This window comes from Maniola hyperantus, chromosome 1, assembly GCF_902806685.2.
Source record: "Maniola hyperantus chromosome 1, iAphHyp1.2, whole genome shotgun sequence".
Lineage (NCBI taxonomy): Eukaryota > Metazoa > Arthropoda > Insecta > Lepidoptera > Nymphalidae > Maniola > Maniola hyperantus.
In genome coordinates, this window is record NC_048536.1 from 15,015,072 (window position 1) to 15,028,183 (window position 13,112).

The following is a 13,112-nucleotide window of genomic DNA, read 5'->3' on the forward strand; positions in this document are numbered from 1 at the left end:
TGATCAATTAATAGTGGACATAGGTAATAGGTAAGTAGGTATAGGGAAGAAAACATTTGCTAGAAAAAGACAAATGACAAGTTAGGTGTAAATAGCTGTGTATTTAAATAATATTTACTTAATTCTCTGCTATACAAATACAGAATCAGAAAATTACGTGTAAGACTAGTTTTTTCCCTAAAAGTGACTGTCCCCTCCCATCACAATATACCTAACCGGCCACAAGTCTCTAGTGGGACAAAACCTAGTACTTAGCATTATTATAATTTTTTGCAATCTTAATCGTTAATTTAGTATTTTTAAGTGATCTTTATTGCCTTTGTAAAATTTATTTTTAAATACCTATTTTATTTACAACTAGCTGATGCCCTAAAAATCCCGTGGGAACTTTTGATTTTCCAGGACAAAAGGCAGCCTCTCTGTAGTGTAGCCCTTCCTTGGAATGCAAGGTATCTCTGTACCAAATTTCGTAAAAACATTTAAACGGATGATTCTTTAAAAATTCCTTGCGATCACCGCGATTTAGGCATGCAATTTAAGGAATTGCATGCCTTCATTTTAATTACAGCATCAGGGTTGAGGAGTTGAGAATAACCATACGAGCTTAATTTGTGGTAGGTAGTTATTTCGAAATTACAGACAGACACTTCAATTTTATTTATTAGTATGTAGATTTAGTGGGTAGGGAGATATTTAGATCTGATAATATTAGGTAGTAAGTACTAAGTAGTACATAAGATAAAGCCTTTAATATTTCATGTAAATATGACCTTAAATCTGTAAATAAGGTACTGTTATAAGTATTTAGCAATTTAGAATAGAATCCGATTTTAAAGTCCATGGCTCATATATTAATCGGAGCGGTAGCTCATTTGATCTGTGTAACTACATATGTATAACAAGGTACAATATTAAAGTATATTTATAAACATTTTATTACTCCGGCAGTAAAATTAGAGAAGTATGGTTGAAAAAGAAATCTAATACAAATTTTAAAATCAGTTTTCGATATGAGTAGGTAATTATACATCATAATAATATGAGAAATATTATGATGTATAAGTACCTACTAAAGCTTTCAAAATGGATACTATGATAGGTATAAACTGAATAAATGCAATTATAAAAATATGTTGACCATACCAACTGGTTTCGTAGGCGGCCGAAGAGCTGCGAATACCATATTTTTATTTTCTTTCAAAAAGTAGGTACTTAATTAGATAAGATTGCTATTTTATTCACATGGCAGCGGCGATAATTTTTTAAAGAAAAAATACAAACATGCCGAATAATGTAAAAAAACAATACTTATCCAAGATTTTTTAGGTAGGTACTATCCGCTCGAAAAAGTCACACACTACTGGTGTTCTTTATAAGTAATTACCGGTTTCTTTAAATTTCTAAAACTACCTCATAAAGCTATAATCCCAATCAGAATGGCATCGACAACTACTTTCTATGCTCATTATTTTTACAAATTATCTACTAGCAAATGCCCGTGACTTCGACTGCGTAAACTGCATCCTAAAACTGTTAGGTATCTAGCTATGTCTATATGAATGACACGTAGGTACTTTGTCAAATTATCAAATATTTGGTAAGTAGGTATATCTTTGATTCGCTTGATCAGCAAGACCTACTTATCCGGCTATTCTCACAAAATTAAAAAGTTCTTGTACAATCTGTTATGTAGGTAGTTTTCCTGATTTCTGGGTTCATAATTTCTGTGTTTTTTTCTCTGATAAGTCAGTAGGTATACCCGTTTTAGATTTTTTACAAACAATGTAGGTATATTATAGTATATACCTACACACTGATGGCCTCTCCAAAATATCTTTACATAATATTAATAATATGATTACATTACTTACTATTAAGTACATAAACGCACAATATATAGACTCAGTACATCTATTTTTATATAGTCGATAAATATATAAAAAAGATCTATTGTAAAATCTATGATAAGCGTCACCAGTTGGCTTAAAATTTAGCCTTACCATCTCTGGATTCATACATAAGGACCTAAATATGATTATGGATTTATCATGATATTCATAGAGAATGGTCCCACGTATCTATTTGGAGAACTTGGTTGATGAAAAGAAGGTCTGTGTAATAAGTACAATTTCAGATAGGTAATATACCTATATATAAATTAAAATAAATATAATCCCACAAGTATATTTATGGTGCATCTAAGCTCTACATAAAGTTTTTAGACTTGTTTGTTTTTGTTTTGGACACGTCCAATTGTTCTGAAAAAATATTTTTTCTGCGTGCTCACTGTCACCCCAAGTGTTTTTGCTTCAATTTTTTTAATGAAAATAAAATATACTTTTAAGTGTTTCTAAAGTCAATAAATCTAATAGGACGGTTAGTTTCAGTCCTCCAAAAATACCGCTTCTTTTTCAATCTGATCTGATATCATAATTATTCTGATGAAGTAGGCTATATTTGTACAATTCATCTGATTTTAAGAGCGCGACTTGAATAGTCATACACATACATGTTTATTCCAAGACAAGTTTTGTTAGCTATTTTATTGCATAAAGCGAAACAATTATCTACGAATAGAAATATCTACAACTATAGATATAAACATTTTTCTATCTATGCCTATGAGATGATTTTTCCATTAATTTACAAAACGATTTTACATTGGTCTGGGAATATCAGAACTCCAATTTTATCGGAATCATTAAAATTAATAAGCGTATTTTTCATATAGGTCAAGTGTACCTACGACTAGTTTATTACTACGTTAAATATAAATTACGTCCTAATTAGTTTTATGATACCTACTTACATATGAATGTAAAACTAGGTATATAGGTATATTCATCGAAGAAAAATGCAAAGTTTATGTTTAAGTATATATAAGTAAGTATGTTTGCTCCGACACCAGCAATATTAATAATTCATATAGATAGGTACATTGGCTCTAGAGTCTATGGCATAGAATAAGTTACTCTAGCGGCGCGTCACAGATGTAGCTATAATAGGTACATGCACAACAAATATGAATTACAGCATTTATGTTACAGGTGTAATATATGTAAGTACTACATAAATATAAGTTACAGCATATTACTTACTACGAATTTCTTACGTCATATATTTCCACAGTACCTAGGTATCTAATGTTTGAATGGCTGCTGCTAGAATAATATTATACATAATATACACCTGAGGATATATACCTACCATGAGATCCTTCACAGATTACTGGAAAATATATGTCGTAATAGGTAGTTAACAACTGTACCTATGCTTTTCTATATTTATATTTATTAAAAAAGCTATGCTTAAGACGCGTTTTACAATCAATTTAATTTAATAATGATGTTTGGATGGTACCTATTTATTATATAGGTAGGTAAGTATATTATGTACCTATTTGGAAATAATAGTAAGTAGGTACAAAGATGATAAGTTTGTATGCCAACACTCAACAATAACATTATCAAATTAGTTTCATTGGATTTTATATTTTGAAATACCTACCTATTTAATTAATACATACAAGAATGACGACTAGGTACCGAAGTTTGGCCGTTATTTTAACCTAGGTAGGTAAGTATTTCTTTTTCATGTCACCTAATACAATTTGTACCTATTTTACAATTTCTACATCTTTCTTCTAGGTATAATTGTATAACGTAAATAATATTCCATTATACATAGGTATAATTGTATAACGTAAATAATATTCCACATTCTCGTTTATGTAGGTAGGTAGGTACTTATTTAATATTCTGCTTAAATCTATAAAGTACGGAAACGTATTAACAACAACGTCGAATAAAATTGTAACGTAATCATCCCGATGCTTTTCATGCCTCTGCTGTTTTTTTTTTTTACAATTTATGCTATTTTCTTATCTGCGCAAGGTAGGTACCTAATGCTTAATTTATTAGATAGGAACGTACCCAAACAACCATGGCCCAACCATGGTTGGGTTGGACCATGGTTGTTCCATGGTTATCCCATTGGATCATGTGAAAAAACGTCCCTTTTGGCGTTTAAAATATCGTGAGTCATATAGATTTTAAATATAGCTGACTGGATGATGCCCGGATTTAGGTTTTTAAAAATCCCGTGGGAACTCTTTGATTTTCCGAGATAAAAAGTACCTACCTATGTCCTTCCCCGTGATGCAAGCTATCTCTGTACCAAATTTCGTCAAAATCGGTCAACAGATGGGCCGTGAAAGGCTAGCTGACAGACAGACAAACAGATATACTTTCGCATTTTTATAATATTACCAGTAAGTATAGGGTATGGATATTAGTATGGAATGGAAATGGGTGTATGTATGACGGCGAATATGTTTGTCGAAGTATTCTCGACTAGTTTTGAACCTAGCCGGGCTCCTTATTCCCCCCTCACAGCAGCGTGCCTTGCGGGTCGCAGCCCGCGCAACTGCGGCAATCTCCTGTGCGCCGCGTCGCAAGGAGTCAGCCGATGCCCATTTTATAAAGGCATACTCCGACAAACACGTGAGTTGAGCCATCATACATAAGTATATCAGTACCCTTATTATAAATGCGAAAGTGTGTTTGTTTGTTGGTTTGTCCTTCAATCACGTCGCATCGGTGTAACGGATTGACGTGATTTTTTGCATGGGTATAGATATAGACCTGGAGAGTGACATAGGCTACGTTTTATCCCGGAAAATCAAAGAGTTCCCACAGGATTTGTAAGAAACCTAATTCCACGCGGACGAAGTCGTGGGAATCAACTAGTTATAATATATTTATAAAAAAAGTGTCGATTTCAGTACAGTAGGTATACTGACTCACTGAGTCCAGTCTGTAATGCCGCGATTACACCTGCAAGTTTTACTCATGTAAGTAGCTTACGTAATTAATTGACAACAAGTTTACTAATGTACCTACCTACTTATTAGAGTGTTTGTATCCGCGGCCTCAAAGGTTTAAAAAGAACGTGTGAACGACTTTCATTATTTGCAGTTCAGTGTTGGAGTGAACCGGAATGGAATATTTTTTTAAGTAACTAGCAGGTAGGTAAATAACAATAAAAATAAGAAATACTATAATAATTATGTTAATCACAAAACATTAAAGTTTAATAACAAAATAAGAAAAGGACGAACAAATAAATATAAAAAAAATATACAGGTTACTAAACTACTAAATATAAAGTAACAAAATATATTAATATTCAAGACCTGCTCGAAGTTATACTTAACTGAAACTATTTTAACAGCAAATAATAAGTTAAAAGCTACTTAATATTTACACTACAGGCGTTACCGATCTACGGCGCATCGCCTCTTCGAATAAAACTCACTACGTTGTCTTCCACATAGAGAATTTATACATCAGGCTTTATATTGTGCTTAAATTATTAAGGTTTCTCACGATAGTCTGTTCCTCCTTTCTATTTTTTCTCAGTCAGTTCAAATAATTTGTTACCCACAGAATTTAGCATAGATATAGAAGTGGTAAAGGAGAGTGAGCTTGACACTGCGCATTTTATTAATGAAACAGCAGTGCGCGTGTCGTAACTCCTTTCCATTTATTACAAAGGTACGAGTTTCCTTGGGATTATGGGATAGCAATGCGGTGGGCACCCAGATCCTTCCGCGGGGCAGGTATATTCCACAAACCACCACCTATAGACGCCTAATAGCCGGACACCCCCGATCGCTAAGCTTAGGAAGCTGCTTAGCATAAAAGTTGGCCCATGCCCGTTCGGTACTTACCCTCATTCCGCACATTGGCTTGATTACGTGACTTGAGTCCACCAATCACAATTCTCCCCTGTTCCCCGCCAACATTTCACGATTTTGTTTTCATGCGATACCTTGTAGGTATATGCGACAGTTGATCCACAAAAAGAAGAAAGAAGAAACAGTCATCGGACCTTAACTTGTGCAAACAACACAATATATTAGCGAAGCGAGCACGCACGACTTTTTACGTAGCGGTAAGCGGGACGGGCCGCGGCTGCCTCAATCAAATATACAGGTCTAGGCGAGTATAAACTCCCCCATGGGCGCGAATCCGGGCTGTGGCTTGACATAGTTTCCTAGGCATCCATTAGATGATAGGTTGTGTTGTCTATGTTGCCAGACTTTCTACAAACATCTGGATAGTTCTCTGCTCCATCAATCATTCATTACTCATGATTGACAAAATTCACAAAATCTGGCATCTAAGGCCAGCTATCCGACAGTCAAAGCATTATCCCAATAGGTACTGACAGCAAAACCTATCGTCTCATGGACGCATATTGTCTTGGAGCTTTACATTAATTGTCTTTGCCGCTCGCCGCGCCGCGCCGCTAGCGCTCATAGCGAAAAGTTCATAGCCAGACATTGCTTAGTCTTTTTTCATCAACGACTGAAACATATTGTAACAACTAGTCCTCACGCTATTTACAAATGTGGCTAAATATTATTCTTCCGTTGGTGGTGACGAACCGTTCGTCTCCTCTTCCAACTTGGCCCGAGCTTCGGCATCTGAAAAAAACCGAAAAAATAACTCATTAAAAAGATATTAGCAAATGTCTATCTAAATATTAAAATATTATGATCTCTTGACAGTTATGTAGGCTCATACCAGCTGGGAGTTCCTGGGTTCGATTCAAGGCCAGGTCAAAAATCATCTGTCGGGAATGTTTGTTCGTGGCTAAGTAGGTATCTATAGTTCGCGACAGGTCGAGATGACAATCGAGGTATGAGGTGGGAGACGCACACCCGCGCTCGATCGCACCAGGTTAGCGCGGGGGTTGTGCGGTGTGCGAAGCGTTCCCTCCCCGATTGCAACCTGTCGCGTACTAGGTACTTAAGTTTACTAGCAAAGCCGTCAAACTGGAATAAAATGAGAGCCTTGCTGCGATTTGGAGTGAAGAGTTATTGTGGTTGTGTTGAAGAAATTGCTTCTAATGAAGGATCATCGTAGAGGAAATCAAAATTGTTTATATTATTACGTGGTTATTACCTTTTGCAGCTTGTTCCTTCCATATTTTCTTATTATCCGTCAAGCAAGCTACCCAGGGTTTCTTGATTTTAAACTTTTTGTGCGTTTCAGCACCTGTAAAAGCAAATGATTCACTTTGACTTTAAGTTTATTTCCCAATTTCATCCAAGACAAGTTTACCAGGCAAGGATTTTGACGGCTCAAAGGATCTATATTTTTTAAGGTTTCTTCTCACGTTCTTTGAGGCTGGCCACCGAACTTCGCCAGGTTTCAGGTAGAAAATGTCCCATATTCAAATGACCCAATGATCGGAATACCAAGTAACTTTAATAAATAAATATAAGAAAATGATAGGTACCTGTGCTCTCTTCATTGATAGGTTCTTGACCAGAAGTGCTTGTCGAATTCTTAGAGCTTGAATGCAAGGGTCCCAGTATACACTCCAACATATCAGCGCAAACTCCCATACTGGGCTCCACGATGAAGTCTATGAAACCGATTTGAGATTCCGCCACCAGAGTGTTATTTCTGTCACAGAGTGGACTGAACGGAAGTCCCAATTCTCTCTCTTTGTCACCTTGGAGGAAGAATTCATCTAGCAGACTCATTGTCCATCTATGGTGGAGATCCCATCTCTGAAGTAAACAAAATTCTGGTTAAAAAATCTACTCTAGATGACAAGAAGTTAGGAAAGGATAGGTATATTTAGTGGCTCAGATAGGCTTAGCAATTCTTGTATCCTGCAGTCTGCACACTAGGCGGTCAAAGTCGTGGTCGGATCCATGTTGAAAGATTGATAGAAGGTCCTAACTTTAGAGGTCAAAGGGCCAAATTTTTGATCATGATAGTAGTGCCTACTTGCCTATAGATAGATAAATAGGTACATAGTAGGCTGTGATAAACCATAGGAGGATGTGATAAAACACGAAAGACGGGGCTTTGGATTTAGGAGTTGAAAAGTGTTAATGCCTGGTTCCGCGAGAGAGAGAGCAATAGTTTCATGTTCTTCAGTTGGTGGGTGTAGAAGGATATTTTTGTAGCAAGTATCATGTTGATAACAGGTTGCTGGTTTCCGGGGACCGGGTTTATTGGGTTGCTAATGAAGACGCTAATAATATGTGTGCTGAATGTGGTATATTGCAGCAATGCAGCAGTAATGACGTCGCTTTGGACTTGCCAACTACTAGCTTTGAGAGAGAGCAATGATCTCCATATTTTCCAGCTGTTAGGAGTGGAAGTGTCTCTAGTCCGCACCGTAGCGGAGATTAGACTTATGGGATTTATCGGGTGGTTAATATAGATGCAATATTACCTTCGCTGGATGTGATATATCGCAGCAGTGCAGCACCAATGACGCGGCTTTGGACTTGTCAATTCCTGGCTCCGCGAGAGACAGCAACGATCTCATGTTCTTCAGCTGCTGGAAGTGGAAGGACATGTCCGTAGCCAGCACCATGTCGATGACGAGGGTGCGGAACTCACGGAATTCGTCCCGGGATAGGTTCTGGAGGATGTTGCAGTCTTCGTCACGTATTAACCTGGAATTTGATGAGTAGGGACATTTGTAAGTAATTAATCAGTTGTCAGGGCGCCTTCTAATTTGCCACAAAATGGCCACGCGGAGGGCAGCGCTGCAGCCGCGCTACCTCCGCGCGGCAATTTGCGGCAAATTTGAAGGCGCCCTAAGTACAATAATACCCACTTATAATTAAGGCGGGAGTGATTCGCTAACTCAGTGTTCATTACTGAATAATAGATAGGTACCTACACAGACCACGGGTACCTACCATTACCCAGTACCTACCCACTGAGCTCATTTGAGATTTATTGAAGGTCTACGAAAAATTATTTTAAAATCAAATGAATTGAATCAAAACCCGGAAGTCCCGAATAGGAGGGCAACGTCTTAGTATATACAGAAAAAATTCACTCGGTTCCTCAAATACAAATTTAAACTCAAATCTAATACAAGCTACGAAGGCATTTGTGCCCAGTTGCACCTATTACCACTGACCACTCGGAGATATATAAGTGATATTTCCTATCTAATAAATATTGCAAATAACTCAGTTGACTGTGCGCCGCTTCTTGAGAAGTTACACTTTAAAGTCCCTAGCAATACCCATACTCGCTTCTTTTCAATGTTTCACACACCGCATACGCATACCAATTTTCGTAGAAACTCGTTTATGCTTAGATCTGCCTCATCGTTTAATAAAATTTGTAAAAATGACAAAAATTTGGACCTATTCTGCATCACTGGTACCACTATTCGGAAAGCTCTGGCCAATGAATTCTTTAACGCTCATACCTCAGTTTAATAATTCGTTGGCCAGATCTCGTTTCTCGTTTTTTTTTTTTTTTTTTAGTTTATTACTTTTCCCTAAATTTTCTCTCCCCCAGTCGAGTTTTTTTGTTATTCTTATGTGTATTCTATCTGTGAAAACTTGTCATTAGCTTTAATCTTCTTCTGTTTTTACCTATTCATTTTTTCATATTAGCTGTAAGTTTTCCTGTTAAATAAAATAAAAAATAAAATAAATAAAAAATATTACCATAAGATATTTCTGTTTATCATGTACCTAAATGTAAAAATAATTCATTTCATCATAATATATTAAAATGAGATCATCCTGAAATGAAGTCCATTACAATAATACGTTATCATCAATCAAAGAAAAACGTAACGTAATACAAGGAGCCTACGAAAACATTTGGCCCAGTCGCAATAACGCTTGCGCGAAGCAAGTCTACTTTCTTATAAATATTGTATGAGACAATATTTTATTACTAATGGAAGATAGACCTACCTATGTTATAGTATTTTTCATTTGTATAATTATTATTAATTAAATAAATTAATCTTCAATCCAATACCACCTATTTATAAGAAAATGTGACACTTTAAATAAAAACGGGCCAAATTGAGAACCACCTCTTTTTTGGAAGTCGGTTAAAAAGCGGTTCAAGTCGGGCGGCAAATTTTTACTGGACCAGAGCGCAAAATCAAAAATACGCCCCCTTTCATTAAAAAAATAAAAATTAATTTCTATCGTTAATTACAGTGACTTTTGGTGCCCTTGAATTGAAACATGAAAAGGTTCAAAAAAATTTGACTAAACGAGTTTATTCGAGCAATCGTCTCTCCCGACGTGTGAGGAGTCGAAACGTCTCTTGGGAAATTATTTCTCAACGCGTTATAAAAGATATACCTACTAGATATCCGCCAAGTAGGCTTCTGTAGAGTGCCGAATACCGATTGGATTTTTTTTTTGTTGAGAGATTTTTTTCTCACGTGAATAACAAGCTTTTGGTTTGGTTCGGGTTTGAAAATTCGTAAAGTACCTATCTATTAGAAGAATTGTAAGATGTAAAACGCTTTGACCATATTATTATATAATAATATAAGAATTTCTTTTTGAAGGAAGTAAAGTCCTGCAAGTTGCTAACGCGCGTGGCCGCCATTTTAGTGACGTCAGCACTAGACTGAAGTTTCGATCTGATGGCAAAGATTTAAATACCGGACAGTTTTAAAGACTAGAATAGAAAGCTTACCTAAAAGCAGCGCTTATGTGATGATTCTCGAGCACTGCCCTATCATTCTAGAGCAGAGCGGTATCAGACCCTGACATCACGTGGAAGTTGCTCGTAATGTGACAAGTCTCAAGCACTGCTCTATACTTGTTCATAGTACCGGCGTGCTCGACATTGTTACAAATACATTGCGATCCAAGATCTAGTTTTATGTAGACTTTGCCTGGAAGTTGTTCGTAGTGCCGGTGTGCTCGAATATTTCGAGATAGGACAGTTTTAAAGACTAGAATAGAAAGCTTACCTAAATGCAGCGCTTATGTGATGATTCTCGAGCACTACTCTATCATTGTAGAGCAGAGCGGTCGAGATAGGACAGTTTTAAAGACTAGAATAGAAAGCTTACCTAAATGCAGCGCTTATGTGATGATTCTCGAGCACTGCTCTGTCATTGTAGAGCAGAGCGGTATCAGACCCTGACATCACGTGGAAATTGTTCGTAGTGCCTGTGTGCTCGAAGTCGTGGACGACAGCCGCTACCAGCGTCGCGAAGATCTCCAGATCAGAGAGCCAGTTCTGAAATATACAAATATTCGAATTGGAATAAACTGTAACTGTAACTATGACACAAGCACTGCATAGGCATACCTACTGTAAAGACTGTAAAGTATCTTAAGCTAGCTTAACTGCCTAGGTATACAGTAAAATGAGGAAGTAGGTTTTTGGTGCCGGTGCCAATTAGCTTTACTTGCGCGAATCGTCTAGACTTCATATTTTGAGACTCCACAATGGCACCACATTGGCACCGACCCCAAAAAATATTATTATGGAACTATACTAACTCTTGTATACATAATATATTCGGTAATAAATTAAATTATTTTTTAATTTTATTGTTTGTGTACTGAAGTCGGTTTTTATTTTTTTACAAAAAAAAAATATTTCACAATTTTTAGTTGCCCCATGGACCATGGTATTAAAATATGCTATGCCTGGTTAAAAATCTACTGTTTACTAAGCTATTACACTGATCGCGAGCAATTTACTCTTATCCGTTGAGGAGTTCCATTATCTATCTTCGAAGATGTTCATCGGATCTTCACCAAATTTAAATGGGACTACGTTTGAAGTATACCCTTTCAAACAAAAAGAATTTTCAAAATCGGTCCAGGCGTCTTCGAGTAATAGGCGAACATACATAAAAAATAAAAATAAAAAAGATTGCGACGAATTGAGAACCTCCTCCTTTTTTGAAGTCGGTTAAAAATTAAAATTTGTAATGTTTCCCGCTTACAGAAAGAACAAAACATTTGCTACAATGAAAGGACATTTTGTATAGTTAATTTAAATTAAGTCTTGTCTGTGCATTGAAAAGAGCACGAAGCACCATTGTGTTCTTCTGACTTCCAGCAAAATCTCATTATTATTATCGTTATTTTTACTAGGAACAAAGAATTTTGTGTGAGTACTTTTAATAAAAGGTTTCTTGTATATTATTAGCTCCATAAGTAATTATATTTTAGTGACCACCTCCCTGGCGCAGTGGTGAGGCGCTGTGGTCTTCTCATTGGGAGATTCCGGGTTCGACTCCCGGGAGGGGCAATGGGCGCTTTTATAATTTCTAAATTTCCTCTGGGCTGGACTGGCCGAACCGGCCGTGGCTAGTTAGCTACCAATTCCCATCAAGGTTAGCCCGCTTTCATCTTAGACTGCATCATGACATCAGAAAAAGTGTTGGAGAAATGTTTGGTATTAATCTATTAGGTATTTCGATTTATCACAAAAGATCGGCGACAAAGATATTTAGGATAAAAATATGAATACAAGTCACATCAAAAGTTACAACGTGCGTAGCATAAAGTACAAAGTTGTCTTTGAAACACATCCATAATAGGTACGTTGGTTGTTAATGTTTTCGTGAGATACACCATTCGTCACACGATCGAAAAGCTTCTAAAAGAAAATATTCAACTGTCTTTATTTTTCTTTAAGAGGACCTTAATGAATGGATAAAATTATTTAGTCAAGATAACTGATCTCCTTGGGGCGAGATCAGGTTATGTGGGATCTCTACCAACTAAACCCCCTTGGTGGCCATAAGAACTATAGATATTTCTATACCTATCTCACGTATAAAATCTGCTCTTATAAGTAAGGTTTACGTTACTATCTACTCAATAATAATTATTCGTATGTTGTTAGTGTTTAGACTAGGTATTATAGTTTATACGAACTAGAGATTTCTTTAAAATGAAGGTAGTGGAATAATTGTAAACTCCTCCAGGAATACTCGTACAAATTACGCTTAATACCACAAGCAGGTAGCTAATACTACTGTAATACGAAGAGCGAGCTATATTGGTTTTTATAACAGGGTTTCTTGGCTCAAGGAAATACTTACTCGGTACTCCGCAAAAGCAGTAGTTTATGTAAATAACTTATATACAACTTTCTACAACTAAAATTGTTCAGATGTGCCAAAACCCACTTGCACGGCACGTCGCGCGTTGTAGGCCGCACGCGTTTTTTACGAGGCGCCACAGGACGCGATAAAATGAACATTCGGTCTGAAAATGGAGTTAGAAGAGGTCGCAGCGGTCTTGTTTTATTACAACCTGGGACAACCCTCCA

At 36.5% G+C, this 13,112-nt stretch overlaps 1 protein-coding gene across 2 annotated transcripts in view; it reads right to left on the minus strand.

The window, feature by feature from the left end:
- Positions 1-4,924: 4,924 nt before the first annotated feature.
- Pde1c (Phosphodiesterase 1c) overlaps positions 4,925-13,112 on the minus strand; it is a 184,623-nt gene continuing 176,435 nt past the window's right edge. For both annotated transcript variants that reach the window (XM_069499977.1, XM_069499973.1), the window contains 5 exons: positions 10,888-11,057; positions 8,263-8,488; positions 7,309-7,585; positions 6,972-7,064; positions 4,925-6,490 (listed from right to left, as the gene is read on the minus strand). In XM_069499977.1, the coding sequence (XP_069356078.1) occupies positions 6,426-6,490; positions 6,972-7,064; positions 7,309-7,585; positions 8,263-8,488; positions 10,888-11,057 (831 nt within the window). In that variant the 3' untranslated portion in view covers positions 4,925-6,425. The remainder of the gene's footprint in view (positions 6,491-6,971; positions 7,065-7,308; positions 7,586-8,262; positions 8,489-10,887; positions 11,058-13,112) is intronic.